This window comes from Mauremys mutica, chromosome 4 (genome assembly GCF_020497125.1).
Source record: "Mauremys mutica isolate MM-2020 ecotype Southern chromosome 4, ASM2049712v1, whole genome shotgun sequence".
NCBI lineage: Eukaryota > Metazoa > Chordata > Testudines > Geoemydidae > Mauremys > Mauremys mutica.
In genome coordinates, this window is record NC_059075.1 from 72,954,985 (window position 1) to 72,981,354 (window position 26,370).

Here is a 26,370-nt window from a genome sequence, read left to right on the forward strand (position 1 = left end):
CTCTGTCTCTTGTTGGAGAGAATAGTGGGTCTTGACACTAAGCTGTGGGGTGAGAGGCCAACAGTCCCAGCCCAGGGTGAATCTTGGTTGGGTTAATCAGACTGCAGCGGATCCACTCCTTAGTGAGATATTGATCAGGTGCAGATATGAGTTAGTCACTCAGGGTATGCCTGCATTGTAATTAAAAACCAGCAGCTGGCCCGTGCCCGCTAACACGGGTGCGTGGGGCTTGGGCTAAGGGGCTGTTTAATACCAGTGTAGATGCTCAGGCTTGGGCTGGAGGTGGGGTTCTAGAACCCTGCAAGGTGGGAGTGTCCCAGTGCTCAGGCTGCAGCTGGCATGGGCCTGCAGAGGGTGTCTGACTGCAGTGTAGACGTATCCCAAGTGACTGGCTCATTTGCTCATGAGACTCTGAAAATCAGACATCAAGCAAGATGTTGTGCCAGGGCCAGGGGGTTAACTGCAGCTCTGCCCAGGTGTAGCCCCTGTCCCTGGGTTTCTCCTGGGGGACAGGGAGTGCAGTGTGGGAGTGAAAGGCCCCTGGTATCTATGATGGGTATCCTGTGTCTGTGCAGTGAGAGGATGGGGAGAGCTGCATTCAGCCCCCTCTGTGGCTGGGACTCTGCATGGTTCCTGCATGTTACAAGAGCATGATGAGGACTGGGGGGGGGCATCTTGTTAGACTTCACTTGTGGGTGTCAGAAGACGTAGAAGGGGCAGTAGGCATGAGGGGCAGGAGTGTTATGGGGGAGACCGATGGGGAGCAGCTGCTGGGGTGGACCTTGATGAGAGAGGATCAGGCAGCACATGGGGTGATGTGCTATGTGGAGAGGGATGTGGCAGATGATCAAAAAGCACTTGTACTTCTAGCATGAGACAGGTAGACCCTCTCCAGCTCACACAGGTTTTGACCCTTGGGGGCACAGGTGTGGCTCACGCTCAGACCCACTGGCAGTCTGGTCTGTCACTCCGGTGCTGGCATGCTGCCCGACTGGTCAGCCCCTGGTGAATACCCTGCCTTGGGGATGTGTACACAGCAGCTGGGAGGGGCTTGCCAGTGCAGACAGGCAGACACGTTAGCTCTGCTCAAGCTAATATGCTAAAAATAGCCCAATGGCACAGCTGGTAGCCCAGGCTAGGCACTTGAGTACAGTCCTGCCCGAGCCCTTGGGTATGTACTTGGGTGGCTAGCCCGAGCCACCACCTGGGCTGCTGAGCCACAGGGCTATTTTTAGTGCACTAGCTTGAGCAGACGAGTGGCTATCTACCCGTGCTGGGAAGGACTTTCCCAGCTGCAATGTAGACCTGTCACTTGGTGTGATGCTCAGCTGGGCCTGGTGATTCAGTGGGAGTACCAGCACTCCAGCCCCACTCTGCTGCTCTCACCCTGCCCTGTCGCAGAGAGGGGAAAGGATGCAGCTCGGCAAGTTTGACACTTACATTAGGCCCAGGGCTTTACTTAACATATTTTTTATGATAGACTTTAAAGAATCTCTCATCCAAGCCCTGCAGCCTCCCCCTACTGAGCCCTCTGGCAAGAAACTGCACATGGACTGTAGCTCCAGGAATCCCTTGCCCAGCAGGCCTCATCCCTCTGCCTGGCCTCTTACAGGCTCAGCCTGCTGAACATCGGCTGCCTCTCTGACCACCCTACTGCCTGGGTGCGCCTAGGAGGGGCAGATGCTCAGCCATTTGTTGGACAGTGAATATTGCTGGATACACGCTGATGTTCAGAGCTCGTCCCAGATGCTGTATCTCCTAAAGGGGCTTCTCAGTGCTGCAGGTCACACTCTCATTACCTGATCAAGGGTCTGCTCTTGTCTCTCTTCTAGGTCTTGCTTTCCAGAAGGAGCCATTTGCTGTTGGAGACTCACGTGAGTTCTCCCCACACCCCAGCACAAGCTTTCCCAGGATGCCGGGCCCTGGTATAGCCCATTATTTTGTTTGGGTCTGCAGTGGGGTCACACAGGCCTAATGATCCTCTTTCTCTTCCCTGTACCCCCTCTCCCCCCACTGTTCCACGTGAGACAGGGACACAACCGAGGCAGTGACATAGACATGACAGCCCAGTGCTCTCCATTGCCCTGGCCGGGGAGCTGGCTTAAGGCCACTAGAATTGCTACAGTGGACAGGGTTGTACAACCCCCTGGACTGCACTGCTCCTGAGGGCTGAAGAACATCAGTGGCCAGCGGGGAGATGGAGAGGAAGGTTGCTCAGCTGCTGCCCAGGCTGGACCTGTCCTTTAGATAAACACTGTCTGTGTTCACTTCCATGGCTGTTGGGTTGGCCCCTTTCACAAGCACCCAATTCCCTTTTAAAATCTTGGGCAGAACGGTAGCGGGGCTGTTCAGAGAGAAGGCCAAACGTCCTTCCTGCATTCACCATCAGTTTCCATCGCTCTCCTGAGATCTGGTAAAACACCGGCTGACAATGGTGTTTCAGCAGGACAGGAAGCACAAGAGACCTGAACGTGCTGCTTTGCCTTGCCACAAAAGAGGAGCTACTGCAGCTTCCCACCCCACCAAGCCATTCTCATTCTGCTTCATTTTCCCACGGAGTCCATGTAGCCCCATCAGGGTCTTGCAGGGAGCAGGGTGAGTCACCCAGCACAGTACAAGAAGCAGACAGCAGAGGGCAGGATTTCCATAGCAAATGCCTTGAGTATGGGCTGGGAGCTCTGTTAGCTGGACCCTTCCTTTGGCTTCACTCTTTAGAGCTTCCCTTTGGAGCTTTTTGTGTCTTCATAATCACAAGCAATGATTAAAAACAAAGCCAAGAGATGCTTCCAAGGCTGTTCCGCTTTGGAACACAAACTGCTGCCATGACCAGCTCCTGGGGAGAGGGCTGCAGGGGCAGATGGGAATGGTACAGCACAATGAGATTTTCAAGCATTAGCTAAAAACAACATTGGCCTGGGAAAATGCTGAGGTTTAAAGAGACACGACTGCTCAGGCCATGCAATCGCTCACTCAGCCCAGACTCCCTCCACTCTCTCACAGTGGCTGCTTTTCAGCTACAGCTTCAGTTATGGGGAGGCAACAAGAGTCTTTTCTCCAGGTTGTGAGCGAGGGAAAGAGGCCTGAATTCACTCCGTTCCTCTGGGTGCAGCATGCAAGAAAGGGATTGGACCTGTTCTGCTGCTAGTTACACTGGTACCATCCCAGTAAAGCCAATGGAGTGTAAGGGGTATAAGTGAGCAAAACGTGGCTTCCTCTTGACTTGTCTGCATCATTTCCCCAGCTCATTAATATAGATGTAATAAGAAGAAAGGCCTATGAAAACCAAGATGCCCTGTCTACATGCCTCAGTCCTGACTTACAGCATTCCTGCTCCTCTCCCATTATTCTTCCCCCTGCTATTCCAGCCCTGGGCTGTTCACACACAGCTCTGTTCATACATCTCAGTCCTAACCCAGAGCCTCCTGTTAGTCCAGCCCTGGGCTCCTCTCATACAGCTCTGCTGACGAATCTCCATTGTTTTAAAAAGTCTAATAGTCAGGGCCAAAAAGGGTATCACCGTGGAGCTAGAGGATATGGGAAGAGGTGGTGATAGGAGGGAGAAGGGGATAAAACTGTCCCATCCTTTTTTGCAAAACCAGAGACAACATACATAAAAAAATACAGTTAAACTCATAGGAAACTTGGTTAAAGGAGCCCACAACTGCAGAAGCAGGAGGGCAGAAGGGAGAAGGGTGCCTATGTGTAATATTCTTCCTTTCTCTCCCTCCCCACTGCAGAATCCATGCATAACCTCTCTGCTCAGCCCTGGCAGATGAAGATGGCCAACCTTACCTATGACAACTTCACCAATGGCAACCAATCTGAAGGGGACATGCAGCATCCTTCCAACCAGTACAAAACAGTGGAGCTGGTCTTCATTGCCACGGTAACCGGCTCACTCAGCCTGGTCACTGTGGTGGGGAACATCCTGGTCATGCTGTCCATCAAAGTGAACCGTCAGCTCCAGACTGTGAACAACTACTTCCTTTTCAGCCTGGCCTGTGCTGACCTGATCATCGGGGTCTTCTCCATGAACCTCTACACGGTCTATATCATCAAAGGCTATTGGCCGCTGGGGGCCGTGGTGTGTGACCTCTGGCTGGCGCTGGACTATGTGGTGAGCAATGCCTCTGTCATGAACTTACTCATCATCAGTTTTGACCGGTACTTCTGTGTCACCAAGCCCCTGACCTACCCGGCTCGAAGGACCACCAAAATGGCAGGGCTGATGATTGCAGCAGCTTGGCTATTGTCCTTTGTTCTCTGGGCACCTGCCATCTTGTTCTGGCAGTTCATCGTTGGGAAGAGGACAGTCCCGGAGCGGGAGTGCTACATCCAGTTCCTATCTAATCCAGCTGTGACCTTTGGCACGGCCATCGCTGCTTTCTACCTCCCGGTGGTCATCATGACTGTGCTTTATATTCACATCTCGCTGGCCAGCAGGAGCAGAGTGAGGAGGCACAAGCCCGAGGGCAAGAAGGAGAAGAAGACTAAGCCACTCAGCTTCTTTAAGAGCCCATTGATCAAACAGAACAACAACAACTCTCCCAAGAGGGCGCTGGAGGTGAAGGAGGAGGTGAGGAATGGTAAAGTGGAGGACCAACCCTTAGCACAGACAGAGACTACAGGTCAGCAAGAGGAGAAGGAGACCTCCAATGAATCCAGCACAGTCAGCATCACCCAGACCACAAAAGAGAAACAGGTGGCAGAAATCTTACCAGCTGGGCCAGGGCAGAGCCCTGCCCACCCGCGGGTTAACCCAACCTCCAAGTGGTCCAAGATTAAGATTGTCACCAAGCAAACTGGTACTGAATGCGTCACAGCCATTGAGATTGTCCCAGCTAAGACAGCGGCCAACACCCTCTCAAACAATCGCCCAGCCAATGTCGCCAGGAAGTTTGCTAGCATTGCCAGGAGTCAGGTGCGGAAGAAGCGTCAGATGGCAGCCAGGGAGAAAAAAGTCACCAGAACCATATTCGCCATCCTGCTTGCCTTCATTCTCACATGGACTCCTTACAATGTCATGGTCCTTATTAACACCTTCTGTGAGACCTGCGTACCCGAGACAGTGTGGTCTATTGGGTACTGGCTCTGCTATGTCAACAGCACCATCAACCCAGCCTGCTATGCCCTCTGTAATGCCACTTTCAAGAAGACCTTTAAGCACCTTCTCATGTGCCAGTACAGGAACATTGGCACAGCTAGATAAGCTGGCACTGAGGGACTGCTTGGCAGGATTACAAAGACTCATTCCTTTGCCTATCCTTTTTGGGGGTTCTCTGCTCCCCACCCACAAGAGATGTCAGTTCAGAGAGTCCACATGATGTCCTTCTCCCAATGCTGAAGAAAATCCAAAGCAGCTGTAAGATGCAGCTTTTTCACTTGTTCTCAGCCTGGGGAATTATCTAAGGAGCCCTCAGACATACATAAATAAAAAAGCAGCTCCTCTTCCTACACAATCCCTGACTCTGCACTGGAAGAAAACAAGGAAGAGGGAACACCAGAGGAGTATCCCCACCAACAGGTTCCATGGTTACCTTGAACCCCATGTTGCTCCCTCCCTCTGGAGATGTTGGCTGAATTGGCAGCTATCTTTGTTCTCTAGGTAAAACCGTGGAGTTTCTAAATGGGTTCCTGCTGATTACACCTGTGTGTGGGGTGAAGTGTCTCTGTGCAATGAGGCACAATGTAACTGAAATCCCTTCTTTCGCTCCTTGAGCATCCTGATGGCTTTGCAGTGCATGTGGAGAGAAGGTTCCTGGTGTCAGGAGGGGTTCAACGGGGTCTTAAACCACATACTGCCCAAGAGAAAAAGAAACATAGATCAGCCACTTTGTCATACATCAGGTGTCAGCTGATTCCTTTTGGATCAACCTGGACTGTATGGAAAAGGCCTGTTAGATGACCCAGACCATCTCCCTGGGGCCAGGACAGGTTTGTTCCCGATCATGCATTCTCTAGCGGCTTTGAACATCCCACGGGTTGGGTGGGGTTCTCACCCCTTCCCCTGGGGCCGTGCTCCACAGCCTGAGCCATCTGCCGGTCTGAAAGTCTTTCCTGGGATTCATCCTTGGGGTTCCCTTTCTGAACTCCATCCCATCCCTGCAGGAGCCACAAGGAGAGAGACTTGTTTCTAGGTGATAAGCATAAAATCAAATGCCACCCTGAAAAACAAAAGAGCTTAATACTGCAAAGAAAAAAATGTCAATGTGAGAGATTTATCTCCACAGCCCTGAGGGAATGTGACCTCTGAGAACTGTGCATGGCAGCGTTAAAAATAATTGTCCTTGGGGGCTGCGCTGCTCAGAGGACAGCAGTGCAGAGCAGCCTGCAGAGGGGAGATGCTGCTGCTAAGGCTCAGCTAGCAAGACAGGAGTGGAGAAGAGGCTGTGGAGTTACTTGGTGTGGCCAAGACTCCCTTAAGGTCACAGTGTGTGTTCCCCTAGCGGGTGCAGAAGGGACACTTTGCCTATGGGGTTCTGGACCCTGGGGGAAGGGACAGGAAGGCGTGACAATGAGGACCTCCACAACGGCTACTGTCCCGGGTGTAGACAAGCACCCAGGGGTGTGAGAAGGAGCTGGCCACGGAGCTTTGTAAATGGATGTAATCCTCTCATCAGTGTCGTCATGGAGTCCTCAGCATGTGGGGTTCAATGTAAATGTACAGCCCAAATCCTAGCGTATTTGTGTACAGGCCAAACCAATTAATGCTGTTGTTCAGCTTCTCCCAAAGTCAAACGCTGTCCTTCCTCTTGGGCAGAGTCAGACAGCTGTGTGGGGCACAGGCACTGTCCTACATGGGGGGGCGGGGGGGGATTACACAGGTGTGTAATGTCCATCAGTGGCTGGGCGGGACTACCGTGTGTCTATACATGGAGGGTCTCCATTCCCCCACCCCAGGGATACTGTGCAACTTAGACAAAGGCTGATGTTTTGCCCTGCGAGAGCATCAGCCTCACTGCCACTGCCTTTAGGATAATTTGCATAGTGTTACCCAAAATGCCTTGCATTTTTTTTTTAATCCTTACAACTCCAGTGGAACCCACTTAAATGAATAAAGGAATCCAACCTGAAACCAAAGGCCTTTCTGTGAGTAATTTGTTCTCAGGGAGCTGGCTTCAGAGTTCAGCCTCCTCACGCACCCTGGGTGTGAGCCATTGATTAGGCTCTGTCCCCAGACTCACTGGCCTCTCCAGCAAAGCCTTCAACATGCTGTTAGTGGTGCACACGAAGGGTTGAAAGAGGAAACACTAAGCCTGAGGTGGTTCTGCTCCCTACACAAGGGGCTCTTTGGCCACCCAGCAGGGAAAGGTGGTTGCCAAACTTTAGGGCAGGGTCTTTCCCCTTTGTTTCAGCCCCTACTGCCTGGAACAGAGCCTGATCTCCTTCCCCCAGTACCTCCTACTGGCCAGGACACCTCTGGCCTCTCCCCTATGTGTCTGCTGCAGCAGTGCCCCATGCTCACCTTTTGCAGGGGCTGGGAGGGGCTGCATGTGAGGCTGGCCCAAGCCTGCAGCTGTGGGCTCGCTGTTCATCACCATGCGAGGTGGGGCGGCAGGGGGAGGGGTTTCTGGGCTACCAATTTGTGCTGCAGCTGCAGCAATTCAGGCTGGTACATGCACACTTCATAGTACATTTTATTGGTGACAGACACAAAACTGCATTTGGCCTGAGGCAGGCTTTGCAATTGGCTTATGGGCCACTAGGGGGCTGGTCCAGCCAGGGCCAGTGGGTTGCAGCTGATCATTGCCCTGGCTGGATAGCTGGCAAGGGGACAAGCTGCTTCATTAAGGCAAATGAATGTCAATTGAGTCAGTTACATGTGTGCTTTCCTGTTCCAGTGGGTTGTGATCAGGGGCTGCTCAGTCACAGGGCCTGACACCCCTACCATGGGCAGGTCAGGTCTGGGCTCAGGGCTGCAAAGAGTGGGGGAGGGGCCTGGAACACAGAGGGGCCTGTGGGGCCAGCACACACTCTGCCTAGGGGCTGCCTTACACAGCATATGCCCAAGCAACTACTCATTGGTCTTAGGGCTGGTTTCACTCAGCTCCATCCCTGTGCTGGTCTGGTAGCGATAACCCTGCCATAGCTGAGGAATGCAGTGAGCACAGGTGCCTGGGGCTGGGATTTTCTCCCTTAAAGGCATGGGGGAGGGTTGAGGGGAGGACTCAGGCAGCTGCCCCTCGGTGAGCAACCTCTGGCTAGAAGCCTGCAGTGATCTCCAACCACACATGGGCCATTAGGCTGGTGCAGTGGCTTCAGCTAACCCCATGTCTGATGGGCACCAGCCTCTTCAGTGGGGCAGTATAATTGCTAAGAGAGCTACACTGGGCTGGGAATGAGGTGAGTGGATTTAAAGAATACTCGCACAAGGGAAACATTTGATACATTGGTACCAATGGCCCCTGGTTTCCTCAGCTACCCATCTGATGTGTTGCCTTCGAATGGGAATTGGGATGGTGGGAGGCCAGAGTGGTTAGATACAGACTAATACAGTGAGGAGCAGGTTCCTGTCCTGTACCTCTGAGTTCAGTACAAAGCTGGTGGCAGATCAGGGAGCTGCAGGAAAGATGCTGATGGCATTTAACTCACTGTTCTCTTAAGGTGGGGATGTGGCATCCAAATTCTGCCTAACCAAGGACCATGGCAGGAGCTTGTTGGGCATCTGCAGACCAGACTGACATGCTCGAGCAGACTGCGGGCCGCTCCTCTTAGGGCAGGTGGGTCTCTGACTCCCTGGGCAACAGCATGAACGAGGAGAGCACAACCCACCCTGTAGTGGGGTTCAGAGCTCCTAGAAAGGAGCCAGGAAGTCTGACAAGCAGCCCCTTGGGGCTTGGCCATATGCCAAGTATTTGGCAGACCTCCCTCTGCCTTGTGCCACACAGAGGCTAACACAGGCCTGGGGGCAGTGGGCAGAGTCACCCTCTCTCTGGAGGTTGACACCATCTCATTAAGTCTCCTGTTGGCAGCCGAAGTCTATTTGTATCCTCGCCGTGCCTTGAGTGGCTGCAGAGACCAATCCTCATAGCAGTGTGTCGTCCTCAATCAGTGTACAACAGCCACGGGAACAAGTCAGGCAGCAAGTCCCACCCACCCCCTCCAGTCACTTCCCTTCAGCTGCTGCTTTTCCCAGGCTTGCTGGGAGTGGCTAAAGCTGGACTAGCCGTGGCTTCCTCATAGCCAGGCTCCTACCCCACACGCTGCAGCCATGCTGACTTTGAGGCATTTCCCCAGGCCCTGGAGCAGGATTTCTGGGTGATTAGTCCAGCGTTCCCCTGTAGGGATCAGAGCACCGGCTGCAACAGCATCTAATGGGAGACTGGCACCGGCACAACTGAGCGCCTCCACAAGTGCTCCTGCCTTATTCTCTGCAGCACCTCCTGCTGGGAGATGCTGTGACTAGAATAGCTTGTAGTGGGCTCTATCTTGTGTTTTAGTCCCGTAACTAATCACCTGCAGGACTGGGGAGGTGGGAGTCCAGCATCGTAACCCAGCCGGTTCCATCCAATTGTAACAGGGGTTAGACAATCAGAGAAGGGACTTCACTGTTCCATGTGCCTATGAAAAACCAGTCTGAACCTTGGACTGTCACCTGGCTTCTGAAAGCTTTTAGGGCCCGTGTCAGGGTGCAGGGAGGTTACCAGCTTTGCACAAAGCTCAGACAGCATTCATAGACGCATAGACCAGCATGATCATCTAGTCTGATCTCCTGCCCTTCACAGGCCACAGAACCTCGCCCACCCACTCCTGTAATAGACCCATAACCTCAGCCTGAGTCACTGACGTCCTCCAACCATGATCTCAAGACTTCAAGAGTTCCTGAGCAAATGGAGCTCAGGGGAGACTCCAGCCAGCTCATGCGTCTCCCCAAGGGGGGGATTTGTTCCAATGCTTAGCCAAGCCAGGAAGCCTCCTTTCAAATACAAACCCTTCTCCAATATAATAAGTAATAGACTGGCACAATAAACTGCAGCCAAGCCCACCTCCCTTGGTAACTATCTGGTTTCCGCACCTTTCCCTCATGGAGGTTTAACCTCATGTAGGAGCTTTGCTCCCAGCATGCCCATGGGTAGAGACCAAGAGCTGCAGTGCCATAGTGATGCCGGCCTACCTGTAATTCTTATTCTGCTCGCCCTTTCCTACCTCACTATTGGCTTATTTACTTCAACTAAGTCACACTCAGTTTAACAGAGTCCTGGCCCAACCACCCCAGTGGAGCCCTGGCTAACCCTCCAGGCTAGGCAGCAGCCACTGGCCTGATCCAGCAATAACCATCACTGCAGCTAGTATGTCACAGCCTCTCCTGGCTGGCACCACGGCAGAGTTCCCAGCACAGAAGCAGAATGTGGTACTAGAGATGGGTTTGTTTTTTTAAAGACTTTTATTGGAAAAGAAAAAAAAACTCCAAAAGTGGCGAGGGCTGGCCCAACACCTGTGTGAGAGCGGAAAGCAGGGAGAGGCCACAGCGCCCTGGCACAGACATGGATTAGAAGAAACAGAAGGGAAAGGAAGAGAAAAGGGAAAGGCCCATGAACCTGGGGGAGATTCTTTCCTGGTTGCTACAGGACTCTTGGGTTTGCACCCACTGGTGGAAAAGCAGGCAGCAAGAAGGGGTCACCCTGACCGAAGAGGCCAGTCCTCAGGTGAACAACTTGTGAGCAAATGCAGGTGAAGTGGGGGAGGCTACAGGCACGCAGCAGACCACCGCTGGGAGGCACACATCATGCCTCTTGCGAAGTCAAGGAAACCAGAAATAACAAGACATCTCCAAATGTTTCCATTGCACATGAGCCCAGCCACGCACTGGGGCTCATCCCTTCCTGCTCTCATCATACCTGCCCTCTGTGACCGGGTTACTTGCTAATTCAGTGGTTAGCTTTTCTTTTTCCTTAAAGCACCACTGTGAATCAGACAGGTCACGAGCTTGCCAGAGACGTGTCAAAGGCCACTTAGCTGCAACAAAACCGTGAAGGGCTCCAGCTGCTCCCAGCCCAGAGCACCCCACGCACATTGCACTGAATAGCTGGAAACAGAGGCAAAGGGAACACTGGGGTCCAAATAAAGGTGCCAGACAGTGGCACAGAGTGGGTATGGGGAAGGTAAACAGCACCTCCTTCAGGCGAGGGCGGATTTGGTCTCTACACAACTAGTGATTAAAAAAGGCATCACAGTTAAGGATGAAATTGGGGAGGAGGAAGAATGGAATTTGGCAAAACATCGCCGAGCGGGGGGACCATGCTGCAGCGCCGAGTGGTGTATGTCCAGATGGGTTCAGGCACCGTGTCTAGGAGACGGGAGGGTCGGCCCGTCCCTTCTAGTCCTTCCCCTTCCCTTTCCTGGCTGTTTGAAACAATGGAACAAGACATGAGTTAGTGCATCTGCGGGACGACCCCATTGTATCTGGAGAGGTCACTTCAGCATGTCTGTAGCTGACCCGGTACAAAGCTGCCTGCACGCCACTGGCTTGGGTTTTGGCTGCAGTGGCACATAGGCCAGGCAGCTGCAGTGAATCCAACCAGGACCAAGGGAGGGTGAACCCTGCTAGTCAGTGCACTTGCCTGGAAAGTCTCTGCTCAGTGGGTACAGTGCTTGCCATCCCCAGAGTCCCAGGTGATGCTACTGTCTGCTGGTGGATCACCCAGCCCTCCTGTCCTTTGACATACCAGGAGGCACCATATTATTTGCACTAACCTGAGTTGTGTTTTGGGGGTGCAGTGACCAGGTAGGGCTGGCAGGGCAATAGTAGGGGAGAACATCCAACAACTGGTCATGTCCTGGTCACAATCATAGAGTGAGGCCTGCCCAGGCATTGAGGAAACCAGCTCAATAATCTATATACCACTGTCTTGCACTCAAAAGTAGATGGCAAGCACAGATGGCAGTTCCCAGCTACAGCTGTGACTCCAGTGGGCACAAGCACACTGTATCAAGACCCTTTAATGACCAGCAGTGAGAATGGACTGGGGGTCTTTCACACCTTGAAGGATCCCAAAATGTCTCTCAGGTTTTATAAGCAGAAATTGCTTAAGCCCCATTGAAACGCAACTCTCTGTAGGGTGCACTGTGATGCAACACACCAGTTAAGTAAGGGAGCGAGAGAGGGTGAAATCCTGGCTCTACTGAAGTCCATGGGAGTTTTGCCACTGGAGACAGGATTTCACCTAGAGACTCCTGTAGTGGGATTTGGAGCCCTGTGGAATGAAATGATCTGAATAGGAATTTCACCAGGGTAGAGTTAACAACCCAGCTCTTGTAAAAAGAACCAGGGTCTTAAGGAGCCCATGTATCCAGGACCTGAGTGTTTTGTTTCCTCCAACAGATTATTCTTGCGTTTGCAGAGAGCTCCATAGACCCTGCCAGCACACAGGGTCAGGACTGACTCAGAGCCCTTCCTAATGAATCACCAGCACTACTCTGCAGTGTTAGGGCTGTCCTTGGAAGTGCAATCCAGACAGACCCAGTTTAGCTTGGGAGATCCAACAGGATCACATCCCCAGCTGGGATGGCTGCATTCCTCTTGAATGTGTCATGCACCCGACATACAACGGCTCTTCTCATGCGGAGGTGGGATAAGGACTTCCAGTGGTGGGGACTGACCTTTGGATTTTGACTTGGTCTTGGGAGAACAGGGCTTGGTCACTTGAATGGTCTCCTGACACTCGGCATTGTACAGGGCTTTCTTCAGGGTACCTGAACGGGCCTTTAGACCTGTGGCAGCATCGCACCCGCCCCAGCTCTCAAACTTGTACTTGCAGTCAGCTGGAAGAGAGGTTGGAGCCATTAGTTCTATGCAGGGTCCAGAGTAAATGGCAGCCTGTTAGGAGCCGCAGGAACAGTGATGGGCTGGCGGCCAAACTATGTTCATGCTGCTCAATCTGACAGCCTGGTATTGCATTCACATTAGTCCAGCCAGCAACCACACTGCCTCTTCTGGCCCTGCAAGACATTGGGTCATCCCACTTGAGTGAATAGCACCGGCCACATGCAGCATGTGGGGCCACTACTGCCCCGTGTCACATGGATGCAACACCCTGATAGCATCTGTATAGCTCTCATGCTCCCTCCTGGGGACCTGACACCTGAACTCGGTTCTTCACAGGTCTGCCTCAACGAACAGGCCATTCCAAAAGGTCTGATACCCAAACGGTGAGGCACAGTTAGGCAGCTGGAGGGCAAAGGCAGATGAGGCTACTCACCCCAGACCCCAGTCCCCATCCCCCAGCTCAAGCTTTGATGATTGCAGCACCAGCTAATATAGTTTCAGAGGGGGCTTGGCAAGAATGGCCCAGGGGTTGCCAGGTCTGAACTTCTGGAAAGGGACGCAGGACTCACAAGCTGGGCAAGTGTAAAGCAAAGATCAGTTGTGTGGTACTACTGGGTCAGACTGTCCGGTGAACCCCATTCTGCATCAGACTAGTGGTGTATCTAACCTGCCCCTGATGCACTGGGTCAGGTCAATGGCCCATACAGCCTGATATCCCTAGGTGTCCACCAAGGCTAATGTGGCCTGCAGGGCCTTTTCTGCGGGGGGCTTCCCAAATGGAGTCCAATAGCAGCGGTTGAATTTGGCACCCTCCAGCTAGGGTTAGTCTCTGCTCATTTCAGCCTCACCCGTCCCCAGTAGTAAATTCCTGCGTTGGCCAGGTGCCCTACCTTCTCTGGGAAGTGGAGAGCTCAGCAACGGCTATTGCTCCTATGGCAGAGCTAACCTGACTTGCGTCTAGCCTTTCATCCATTGCATTGCACCTACAATGCACTGCTCTTTTCCCTTCGGCAGGGAGAGACCTTATCTCACAGACGTGCTGAACCCAGGAGTACCCACTGGGCAGCTCATGGCCATCCCAGCCTTTAACAAAGGTGTGGTCTGCAGAGACTACATGTCCCACCATGCAATCCTCTGCCAGGTGGGAATGGCCAGGCCAGACCATTGCATAGAGGGACATGCAGGCTCTATGAGACACACAGATACATTAGCACATTGGGTGCAAGGCAGTGGAAGGTCAGGTCATACATGCACACTTGGGCTCCTGGCTAGCTGCTTGTATGGTCCCGAGAAGGCTAATGTTGGAGCTCCCATATGTTAAAGGGACAACAACCACAAAGACTCCAGCTTTTGGACAAAAGTCCTGCCAGTTTCCCACAGCCATGGGAAGCTGGTGGTCCCTGGTTGCCCTCTGAGCCTGGTGAGTCTCTGGGATGGGGCTGTGCACTCACCTCCAAACTCCTTCTTCCAGTTGCAGGGGATCTTGCACTTGAGTCTCTTAGTCTCCTCCTTGCAGGTCCCCTCGCGGTAGCCCACACCACAGTCTTTGCTGTTTGGGGTGCAGGGCCCCCAGCGCCAATCCTCACACTCGGAGCCGTTCTTCTTCACCTTGTCTGCAGTGCAGAGGGAGCAGGCAGTCACTCCGAAGGATACAGAACAGCAGCTGGCCCCATAGACAGGGGTTCTGCCCTCCCTCACTTGCAGCCAGAGACATGAACATTCCCTGCCCCCACCCGTAACCAGCCCCACGGAGTATAGGATGAGGGACAAGTTCTCTTCCTAAGCTGCCATGAGTTTGCCCCTCACCTTTCTTGTTTTTACCAGCCTCAGAGGCTGCAGCCAGGAGGATCAGCACCAGGAGGAGGAAGAGCCCACGGACCTGCATTCTGCGTGGAAGAAGGGAGATATATCAGCACAGAAAGCCAAGCCTGTGCACTAGGGGGAGGACCCAGGTGTGAGGGATGGCACATGTGAGGAGCAGGACATGGGGCTGATGGTGGGGAGGGAAAGGTGGTTCTGGAACTGATGGGCAGGATTGCGTGGGCTCAGGGGAGTGTGTCTGGGTCACTCTCTTCTGTGCAGCCCCCTCTGGACTCTCCTCACAACCCCTCACAATACACTCTGTCCTGCAGAGTGGACAGAGCTGGAAACATGTGCAGCCCCAAACTCTGAGCTGAGATCTCTCTGACCTAGGCAAAGCCCAGGGCTGGAGGAGGCACTGAGGGACAGGAAATGAGGGAGAGGCTACCACTCTGAGCTCCATCAGCCCCAATGCTTGGCCTGGCCTAGCAGGAGGGAGTCAGGGCCCTTCCTAGGGCTGTGTGTGTCAAGTGGGAGCCTCACCTAGCTGCAGGATTCGGGAGGCTCCTAAGCCAGACTCGGGGACAGGGATGGGACACAGACAGCCACCGTAGTCTGGAGGAAAGTGAGGCTGGCTTGCCACCACAGACCAACAAACAGTGAGTGTGACAGGGCCAGACTCCCCAGCCTGTGTGTGTTCCCAACTTACAAGCCCTCCAGGCTGGGGGCCATTCAGACACAGACAGAGGCTGCAGAGGGTCCATGGTGCAATCCAGCTCCCACCCGAATTCTCCCCTTCCAAGCTGGATGGTCAGTGCTCACAGTGGGGTGGCTGCAGCCATATTTAAATAGATGCTACCTCTGGTTACAGAGGTGCATGAAAGAAGGAGGGGTGAGTCCTTCCCACTACGGAGTAAGGGATGGATAAGGTAACCCCAGACACCCTGCCCAGCCCATCCCTCTAGCTGGGTGAGGAGCAGCAGCTCCGCCTCCAATAATGAGTTCCCCAGTGTTCCAGCAGCTCAATCCCCTTTATCCTGCTGCTGCCCTCAGTACTGGGCCTATGGGCATGAGGCAGTGGGCCCAGCATGCATGTCCCTCTGGGAACTCAGTGTAGTCTAAATGCTGCCTCCTCAGATCCACCTTGACTAGGAGCAGGGGGCCTGAGGGGATTTGACTTTCAGGGTTCCACAGGCATGAATAAAGAGGAAAGTCAGCTCCAAGTGGAGAAGGGCTGAGGTGGGGTGGGGTGAGCAGAGCCTTCATATGTTAAATGCATACAAACCATTGGGGATCCCAAGGTCTTGCCCACATCAAAAGGCAGTCGCCTGCTCCCTGAACCAGCCAGGAAGGCACATCTGGATGGGCATGTCACCACCCAGATGTGAGCAGACTTCGGTTTTAAGTTGCCAACCCTCCAGGATTGTCTTGGAGACTCCAAGAATCGAAGATTAATCGTTAATTCAAGATTGTCACATGATGAAACCTCCAGGAATACGTAAAACCAAAACTGGCAACCCTAGCTGGTGTCCAGGTGAAGGAAACCAGAGAGTGAAAAGGAGGGGGTAGCCAAAGGTACCAGACAGGGCTTGGCCACACCAGCCTGGTGAGGAGGCAACTTGCAGCCACACGCAGAGCCCACCCTGAGAGGGTCACAGATGACCACAAAGCTGTAATTATCTTTATATGCCTCTGTGTACGGAGGGTCAGGTTTCGCTGTGGAAGTAGCCAGACTCCTGGCCTCTTCTGGGCTCTACTGTAGCCCCATGAAAAACCAGGCCCTGTGCGCAAGTTAGAGAAGGCCCTTAGCTTCGCACAACACTTGGGCCTGATCCTTTCACATCCCCCCTCCCCCAAGCTCCCATTGATGTACGGTGGTGGGAAAGTGCAGGATTGGGCCCTGCTTTTCGGCTTCCGTGGAGTCACCTTCTCTGTCCCCCCTCTGCTGGTGGGACCCCTTCCGGTGAGTATCAGGGTGGGAAGAGGGCTCAGGCCTCCTGGTACAGGGCGTGGGTCGGTACATTAACATCACAACCCCCCCCCCCCAGCTTCAAACCAGGCGCAGCCAAGAGGAGGCTGGGAAAGCCAATCTGCCTGAGGGTGGGATTTGTACTGCTCCGGCCCTTGGAAAGCTGTTTGTCCTGTTTGTCTGCTGGCAGTAATGAGCCTCTGCTCCCTACTCCCCATCCCCAGTGATTCCCCAGCCCCCTTCCATGCCCACATTTCCCAGTGCCTCTTTTATCCAGCGCCCAGCAGGCCGCCTCGCCCACGCCAAAGATCCCCGACGTTGGGGGGACGGCAGCTGCCATGGAACCTTTATCCGGCTCCAAAAGAATCCAGGGCAGAAAAAAACCACGACCATCAGTTTTTGAGAACTAAAACAGAAGATTAAAAAAAAAACAAACCACACAATGTGGAGCTCATGTGGAGCTTTAGAAGTGAAGCTGCTCCCCCTGCTGGCTCCCTTAATGTCAGTCCATTACCATATCGCCACAAAGGGACCATGGATGCAGAAGGCCAGTCTGTGTAGGGGGAGGGGGAAGACATGGACATAGGCGCTGTGCATGTGTAACCCACACATTTCCTGGGTGTGGTGTTCTGGCCCATCTAGTGGCACTGAGACCACTTAGAGAGAGAGAAAATGAGTCTGTTCTACAGCCTTAGCTAACAGCTAGCTGGCTTTTAGCTCATGCGGTAGAGGCTCATGCACTAAGCTGCAGGGGCCCCAGGTTCAGTCCTGCCCACCAATGACTGGGGGGGGCTGTCAGTGTTACAGGTGTGCATGAACATGCCTCTGTGTTTGAATGTGCAATGGAGGAACTTGTGCACAGTGGGAGAGCGTGTGTGGCATGCATCTGTGGATGCATGATGGGGGAGCATGTATGTGTATGGAGGGAGTATGTGCACAGTGGGACTGTGCATGTGTTTGCACTATTGAGCAGTAGTGGGTACATTGTTAAGTTGACTGAGTTTCTACTTTAGCTCCACCTCTGTTGACTTCTCTGAGAGGGCCCCTGGCTAGGGTTGCAGTCAGAGACGCAGTGTCCCTGCGTGGGCAGGTCAGTGGCTTGACTCGACTCTCCTCCTACTCTCTATACCCTGTTAGTTTCCAGTAAATAAGGTGGCTAGAAATGGGTCCAACTCCAAATCAGAGACCTGGAGGGTGAGACACAGAATCCAGACTCAGAGTTCCCCAGCTCATCTGTTTCTACTGTAGACTGAACCCTAACTAAGCCCGGATGCTCCTGCATTGGATGGAGTTGAAATCTAGCTCTGGAGCCCTCTCTAGAGCTGTTCTGCAGAAAGCTGTCCCTTCTTTGGTGGGGTCTGAGCTGCTGCTGACATCAGTGCATCTGTCCCCTCCTCATAGCTCTAGGAGATCCCGCAGCATTGTGGGTGTGAACAAAGGGGCCTGGCAGAGCAGTGCCAGGTCCTGGCAGTAGGGGGATGGGAAACAGCTTTTCACCTGCTCTTCCCATGACCAACGAGAATTCCTCTGATGTTTTCCCCATTGGTGGCAGTTCCATGAAGGACAGCAATAGACACATTGAGCTGGTACAGCCAGTGACAATGCCAACTTCCCCCACACCCACCAAGGACCAATACCAAGGGGCTGGTGGGTAACAATGCCAGCGGGTGACATGCACATTAAATAAATAGGTACAACTTCACCACCAGGGGGAACCAGACAGGTTGCACCTGAAGCCCAGGCTCCCAGCTGGCAGAAAGATCAAGGCAGCAGGGACTGCACTAAGCTACTGCTCACAATGCTTTTTTAGCTTGAGGCATCATTCTGATTGAAGAGATGGGGGGAGGGGGAGAGAGTGTCAAGCAGAGGTTGCCCTGAAAATTATGTCATTAAAAGCCCCATTTTCCAAAGTGATGCTTGATTCTTAGAGGTGCTGAGCCAGCTGGATTTGTCGGTCCAGAGCATCTCAAATACAGCCAAGATCAAAGGGGAGAGGACTGTAGCTCCCACACCAGACTCTGTCCCATTCTGGAATGCCAGGCCCCAGTCTTGCCATTACAAATCCCATACACCTCACCCAGGCTTGGAGCTTAAACAGGAGGGGACAGGCCCCAGGCAGCTTGTGCAGAAGAGGGAGAAAATCCCTATACATGGAATGGCAACCGCCAACGCAGGGAGCAGGTGAAATCCAGGTACTAGGAGGGGAGGGGATTAGCTGAGCATTAAGATTACAGCTGCTTGGAGCCAATGCATTTGCAGATGTGATGCTTCCCACTAGGTCCATATGCAGGGGGTGCAGCTCTGCTTGGCTTCACCTTCTGCCCTGTACCAAGTGCATTGCCAGGCTATCCACTTGTCAACCCCTTTTCCCCACCTACAAGCCCCAGTAAACCAGGAAAACATGGCACACACCTTCTCACTGTTGCTTATGACTAGGCAGCTCCCAAGCGTGATGGCAGCACACCCACCCTGGCTCCAGTGAATCCACTGCCCCTGCTGTGTGAGACCCTCCCTGCAGGCCTGTTATAGGAGGGGACACACTGGGGGCAGTGTGGGGGGAGAAACACTGGGTCAACTTTCGCTCCCTTCCCCCACATGGTCACCCCGGCAGCACGCTGGGGAAAGCAGCTCAGTTCGTTATTCAGGCTCCAGTGCACTCACCTTTTGTGTGTCCGTTGCTGTGAAGCTCTCGGCTTCACTCTGAATTGAACTGTCACAGACAATTACACAGCCCGGCTGGTTGAAGGCAGAGCTGAGGGGACGAGAGCCGCCTTCCGCTTTCCCCACCTCAGCTGGGAATTATCCTGGGGAACCCAGCGCCAGCCAGAACGAGCTCAAGCCCTTTCCCACCAAACTCTCCTCAAAGAGGCTGCAAGGACAAGAGCTCAGCTCTGAGAACGAGCCAGAACAGACCACCTTCCAGAGGCTGGGAGCTCACTACAGCCAACACTGCTGCCCTGCTCTCTACAGCACCTCCTGCTGGGAGTGGATGGGACTAAGGTAACTAAGAGCCCCCCTCGAGACAGTGTCCTATCCAATTCCCTACTGGGCCCTCAGAGCAGCACCTTCAAACTCTATCTCCCCTTTCACTCAGACTCTCCCATTCACCTCCACTCTGTAACCTCTGCTTCTGCCTTGGCCCTGGGCTATCCTCTGCCCACCTCTACAACGTGGCCTTGTGTAACACAGCCTCCAGTCTGCTCAAGGTGATATTCCCATCTCCTCTGGCCCGGGCTAATGCAGCTCCCTCCTCCCCGGCCTCCAACACTTGCAGACCTCTTCATTGGCTGCTCAGTGCAAACTGGCTGTCCTTATTTTTAAAACTCTCCATGGAGTTAGTCCATTCTACATTATGGACTTTGTCTCCTTGTTTCTGCTGCTCTTCTAGTACCAGTCTCCTTTCTGCTATATATCCCTCAACTTCTTCCCTGCCCCCAGTACGGGTGTGAGAGCCTTCTCTGCAGCTGGGATACCACACAGGCATGACTGCCCTCCCTGGTGCACAGTAAGCATGTCCTCCAACTTCTGGAGGCAGGATGCACTACCCTGTCCTCTGCCTGTGAGCAAAACCCCCAGGAAACACTTCCAAAAACAAAACAAGAGTCCTTGTTTCAGTGTGACCTACCAGAACTCTGTGTCTGAGCTCCCCCTGCAGGGGCAGCAGCTAAACACTAGTTTCTGAGTGCTGTCCCAGTGACAGACAAGCGTAGGACAGACAATCAAAACAGGGCAGGGGGTGGACAGGCTTGGCTAAAGCCCTGGCCTAGGGAGCAAGGAGTTCTGGGTTCTGTGCCAAGCTCTACTAATGAGTTGCTATGCAAGTCACTTTCCATCCATGTGCCTGAGTTGGAAAGAAAAAAACAAAAAAACCCCAACCATTGGAGATAAACTCTGGCCATTATTCAGTCTATGGTATTCTGTGGAGAAAGGGAGGGAATAAAAATGTTCAGAATAATTTCAGTCCCCCTGATGGTTCCAATTCCAGATAAAACTAACTTGAAATGTGCTTGCAAAACTGTTGGTCCTTTTTGCAACTGACTCCACCTGCCCCCTTGCTGGCTGGTTACATCATTAACAAGTTTGGCTCCTCAGATGTTCAAATCCAAGGTACCTATCCCTCATGCCTGCTCTCTCCCAAGCAGGCTGTCCATGCTGAGCTGTGAGAGTTTATACAGATTTTGGCAGCATCTCCCATTGCCAAGGATTTCACTCACTTTGGCTCAGACCTCTGGGCGATATTGGAATGGGTTCCGAAATGCCAAACATAATAATGAGGGGCCTTGGGACCCCATCTGATCTGCACTCTGTGCCAGGCAATGCCAGCTGCGGTTGCCACTCCTGCATACTTCCCTGCCCCGATACCTGACTGCTCCCTCTGCAGCCACTAGACCTCTGTTTCTGTGGCTGCTGCCTGGAACAGGGGCGGCATGCTGCGGTGGGCGCTCTGCCGGTCGGGCGGCAGGCAGGGTGCCTTCGGCGGCAAGCCTGCGGAGGGTCCGCTGGGTCCCGCGGCTCCACCAAAGCCACGGGACCAGCGGACCCTCCACAGGCACACCTGCAGGAGATCTACCAAAGCCGTGGGACCAGCGGACCCTCCGCAGGCATGCCTGTGGGAGGTCCACTGGAGCCGCGGGACCGGCGACCGGCAGAGCACCCCCCGCGGCATGCCGCCGTGCTTGGGGTGGCTAAATGTCTAGAGCCACCCCTGGCCTGGAAAGACCCTAGGGAGTGCTTTCCCTAAAGCTGAGCAGCTCTTACTCCCCAGGGATGGGAGCAGCACATCCTCCCTGCCAGGATCTCAGTATCAGAGGGAGCCAGGGCAGGGGATACTACACCTTCCCCATGGACTCGTTATATGCAACAAGGGGCTGGTACCCTAACGCTCTGGGGCCGGTGAGAGAGCAGGACTGTATGGGGTTAGTGAGCTTTCGCCAGGGACCATGATAACCTGCCCTTCGTGGTAGGGAAAAGCGCCTATTCTGAGGGGGGAGAGGTTGCCTGTTGCCCCTTACTACCCAGGATGGTCTGATTCATTCCACAGCCTCCTGTTCAGCCCTGGCTTGCAGGAGCCTGGCTGCCTGTGGTTAAAGCTGCAGCTGGGAGGGAGACTGGGGAGGCTGGCTGCCTACCCACCCATCACATGCACCTCCTGCTAAATCTGCCCTTTCAGGGAAGGCCACTGACCTTCTATACCATGCTGAGAGCAGCCCCCTGCTCTGACGCCATTCCCCCCTCCCCTCCAAGACATCCTTCCCCTTCAGCAGTCACATCCCTCTAGGTGTCTCCAAGCCATTCTCCTCCTCCTCTGAGCACCCCCTGCCCTCTTCCTCCACACCCCCTCAGGCTTCTTGCCTTGACTCCTCCTTCCTCCCCACCGAGCGTCTCCTTGGATTTCATCCTCACTGGGGTCTTCAGCGTCTCCTTGGTTTTGACCCTCTCTGCCCTGACTCCCTTCTGTCCTCTGCCCCATAGGGCCAGATGCTCTTCCCCTCCCATAATGGCCCTGGCAGGGTGAGTGCAGATGTTGCTCTAGTGCAGGGGTGGGCAAACTACAGCCCGCGGGCCACATCCGGCCCACAGGACCGTCCTGCCCAGCCCCCAAGCTACTGGTCTGGGAGGCTCACCCCCAGCTGTCCCCCCTCCCCCGCAGCCTCAGCTTGCTCACTTCACTCTGGGCAGAAGGGCTGTAAGCTTCTGGGGCAGTGCAGCTGCAGAGCCCGGCCTGACCCAGTCTCTGTGCTGCGTGGTGGCGGCAGCATGGCCCGGCTCCAGGCAGCATGGTAAGGGGTCAGGGAGCAAGGGGGGTTGGATAGAGGGCAGGGGAGTTCGGGGTGGTGGTCGGGGGCAGGAGTGTGGATGGTGGTCGGGGGGGAACAGGGGGTTGAATGGGGGCAGGGGTCCTGAGGGGCAGTCAGGAAGGAGGGGGGGGCTGGATGGGGCAGCAGGGGGCAGTCAGGGACAGGGGTTCCGGGGGCAGTCAGGGGACAGGGAGAAGGGGTGGTTGGATGGGGCAGAGGTTCTGGTGGGGCTGTCAGGAATGAGAGGAGGGGTTGGATGGGGCAGCGGGGGTCCGAGGGCAGTCAGGGGACAGGGGTCCCAGAGGGGCCATCAGGGAACAGAGGGGTTGGATGGGGCAGCGGGGGTCCGAGGGCAGTCAGGGGACAGGGGTCCCAGAGGGGCCATCAGGGAACAGGGGGATTGGATGGGGCAGGAGTCCCGGGAGGGGGGCAGATAGGAGGTGGGAGCTGGGCCACAACCCCCTCCCCTAACCGGCCCTCCATACAATTTATGAAACCCAATGCAACCCTCAGGCCAAAAAGTTTGCCTGCCTCTGGACTAGTGAATAGCCCCAGCTCTGGGGCCAGGGCAGGTCAGTTCAATGTGCCCAGCATGCACTGGCCTTCAGGTCTGACTGGGTGGCAGCTGCTCTGTAGCATGAGGCTGTATCACCATGGGCTGTTTTCTCCCCTGTTACGCTCAGTCCTTTCCCCTGGACATGGGGTGGCACCATTCTTGGGCTTCCTTGGATTTTGCAGAATGAGGCAGAAAGTATCTCAGCTGCCAGCTCTCCTCACTCCCCTGTGTTGTCAGGTCACTCTAACACCTCCTCCTGCACAGAGAACTATCCCCACGACCCAACCTCTCTTTCCCAAGGACCTGCAAATCTGGCCCATTCAAACCTCGCCTTCCCCTGTAGATCCAGACCCAGGCAGTGCCCCAGCTCCATAGCCATCCAGCCCCGGGAGATTCCTCACAGACTACAGATGCCCTCCTGGAATCTCCCCAAAGTCCTGCCTCTCCTGCTCCCTCTGCCAATCTGGTGAGACCTTTCTCTCCCAACCACCACTTGGCAAAGGAATCCATGGACTTCTCTCTATCTGGCCCCAGTCCATGAGGGCACCCACAACAGCACCTCCTCCTCCAGCACAGCCAGCTTCCAATCATCCCTTCCCTCTAGTGTCCTTTGGTTCCTGCTCCCCCCATTACTGCCTATGTGGGCATCTCCTTCCCTCCAGACCTTTCCCAGCTCATTCTGCTGCTCTCTCCCCTTCCTCTTCTCAGCAAAGTGCATGAGAGCAGCACTCCCTGCTCACCCAACAGCTTACTGGGCCATTTCTGTCTGAGCTTCACCATCCAAACCGCCCCCCTCCTTCTTGTAGTTAACCTGTAGCTCCCTCCTCATGCTCCTTGACCTTTCTGCAGCTTCCACACTGTGGGGCTAGATTCCCCTCCCTTCCCCCAATTCTGATCCTGCCTTTCAAGACATCTGTGCTGGGGCTTCCCACGAGGCTGATTTCTTAGCCCTCTCCTCTTCTCCACCTACCTTTCACCTAGTGGGAGCCTGTCACTATACAGACCTCTGGTCACAGCTAGCAATCTCTGGGGATTGGCCCCACCCCGGGGTGGGTGTTACCAGAGGGGGAGCCAGGAGAGGCAAGGTAGGGAGGCTGCTCCAGATGGTGTAGAGAAGAAGGCTCTTGCACAACCCGTGGGGAGCACGTGAGGGGACAGAGATGGGGGAGGCCTGTCCAGAGGAGGGCAGGGAGGAGAGAGGCACGGTCTGGGTGGTTGGCTGGAGCAGTCCATGGGCGGTTTTAAGGAGGCGATTGGAGCAATGGCCCCGGAGCTAGTGGAGGTGCTGGAGAGGGATGGGAGGCACACACCAGGCAGGCAGCCGCAGCCAGCAGAGCACGGGGAGGCGCTGCAGGGACTGTGAGAACTGGGTTGTGCCCAGAGCGGGCAGGGACTTCAGCGGGCCCAACGCTCTTCCCACGCCCACAACTCAGCCCAGCAAGGGAGCCCCAGGGGCCAGCCTGAAAGCCCAGCCCGCAGCCCTCCCAGGGCCCGGGGTAGGAGTGTAACACAAAACAGAGCCCCCAGCAGCCCACCCCTGAGCCTTCGGGCTGGGGGGGGGGGGTGTCACAGCCCAGAGCCCTCCGCCCCCCCCCAGATACTGGAGAGTTGTGCGGGGGCGGGGGGGTGTCACAGCAGGGCAGGAGGGTGAGACTATTCCGGCCTCGGGGGCTTTCTTCCTGCGGAGCGGCCCCTGGAAAGCCCTGCTGTGGCGGAGTCCCGCTCTAGCGCAGCCTGCTCCGCGCCCGGCGGGACCCCCGCCCCACCAGCGCGGGGGCGGAGAAAGAGCCGCCTCGCCTTCTTCCCCTGCAGGCTGGAGAGGGGCCACGAGCCAGAGCTGGGGATGAACCGCGCGGGGGGTCGGGGTGCCGGCTCCGAGCGATCCCCCCGGGAACGGGCTTGGTGGGTCCTAGGACGGGATCAGGGCTGGACACTGAGGCACGGCAGCCCGGGGAACCCCGAGTCCAGCCGGGCAGAGGGGCCGGGGGCACCAGCGGCGGTGCCAAGGATTAATTTCCTTTCCCGGCCCCCCTGCAGCTCACAGCACTTCACCTTCGCCTCCCCCCCGCGAGCCCCTTGTTAGGGGGTGGGGAAACTGAGGCACGGAGCAGGGACTTGCCCCAGGTCACGCAGCGAGTCAGTGACAGAGTTCTGCCTCCCGGAGGCACTGGGCACCGCTAAGGTGCCCATCAGGGTGGTGTCCTGGTGGCCGGAGGGGCAGGGGCACAGATCCCTCTTTTCTGTGCGGAGGGGGCTGGGCAGCAGGTTACCCCCCGGTGTTCTAGATGCACCGCGACTCTCGCTGGTCCCAGCGTGCCCGGCAGATGACAGCCCCTGCGAGGATCTGCCGGTTCCCCCCACAGGCAGCCCCTCCCGCGCGGATCAATAGTCCCCGGGAACCCGTCCCGGGCCCGGGGCTGGCGAGACTCGGGGCAGGATCGCCCCGGGACTCCGGGCTGCTGCCCGCGCTGGCGGGGGCTTTGAGCCGCGGTCCCCATCCCGAGGAGCCGCCGGCAGCGGGAGCGTCGCCCTGCGCTGCACTTACTTGTCTGGGCGCTGCGCTTTGCTCCGGTGCTCGGTCTCCGCGCGGCTCCCGGGGGTTAGTCGCTCGCTGCCCCGCCGCCGCGCTCCTGAGCTCCTTCCCTTTGTGTCTTCAGAACTAGTTTCAGCTGGTCACATGTGGACACCACCTCGCGGAGCGCAGCGGCCCCTGACGTCGCTCCCAGCTGACAACAAAAGGTAGTTCTAGCCCAAACTTCGCAGGCCCCGCCCCCTGCGCGGGGCGCCAGGCCCGGCAACAAAAGCAGGAGCCCAGCAGCAAATCCTGCCCCGGGGCCGCCTGCGGTTGGGAAGGAAGAAACTGCCCCTCTCGGTTCCCAGCCGCAGGCCCGAACCCCATTACAAGACCTGGTGGTAAAGACATTGGGCCAGGTCCCGAGGAGAGGCGGTGCTGGGGTAATTTACACCCTCCCAGCCCCCCGCAAGGGAAGCAGACAAAGCACAGGCCAACCCCAGTGCCCAAGGCCAGGGCGCACAGCATGACAGGGAGAGACCTGGACTGCCAGACCCTTTCTACTCCAGTGGCAGGAGGGAGCCAGGAGACCCCTCAAAGGATCAGGCATCATGAAAAACATCCGATCAAACAGGGAAGCAACAAAACTGTAACCCAGCTCGGGAGTTAGCGATGGCATCACCCACTCAGCAGCCTGTCTCCAGATCAAGCATGGGCAGCAGTGACCAATAGACACCAGGAGCAAACAAAGTTTGTGACCTTATCCCCAGTGTCTTGTATCCACCCCAGACAGAGAGGTGAGGGGGGCTGGTTCTTTGTTACCCTTTTGCAGTACTGGTCATGCCAGAGAAGTCTCTTGGGTTGAATTGAATTGACTCAGGGGCAGATTCAAGGGGGATGTGGCTGGGCAGGGGAGGTTACATGTCAAAGAGTGGATCAAAGGGCATCACTTAGCCACTCAGGGGACCT

At 55.3% G+C, this 26,370-nt stretch overlaps 2 protein-coding genes across 3 annotated transcripts in view; one reads left to right on the plus strand and one right to left on the minus strand.

The window, feature by feature from the left end:
* Positions 1-6,778, plus strand: part of CHRM4 (cholinergic receptor muscarinic 4) — a 41,881-nt gene extending 35,103 nt beyond the window's left edge. Inside the window, exons 2-3 of one of the 2 annotated variants that reach the window (XM_045012807.1) lie at positions 1,833-1,874; positions 3,738-6,778. In XM_045012807.1, the coding sequence (XP_044868742.1) occupies positions 1,833-1,874; positions 3,738-5,209 (1,514 nt within the window). In that variant the 3' untranslated portion in view covers positions 5,210-6,778. The remainder of the gene's footprint in view (positions 1-1,832; positions 1,875-3,737) is intronic. The other variant, XM_045012808.1, reaches the window with a different exon arrangement.
* Positions 6,779-10,365: 3,587 nt separating this feature from the next.
* MDK (midkine) lies at positions 10,366-25,592 on the minus strand. The gene is made up of 5 exons (XM_045014631.1): positions 25,435-25,592; positions 14,573-14,652; positions 14,218-14,379; positions 12,601-12,762; positions 10,366-11,343 (listed from the first exon to the last, which is right to left on the minus strand). Exons 2-5 carry the CDS (start codon positions 14,649-14,651, stop codon positions 11,318-11,320), a joined length of 429 nt encoding a protein of 142 aa, XP_044870566.1. The 5' UTR covers position 14,652; positions 25,435-25,592; the 3' UTR covers positions 10,366-11,317.
* Between the last annotated feature and the right edge of the window lie 778 nt (positions 25,593-26,370).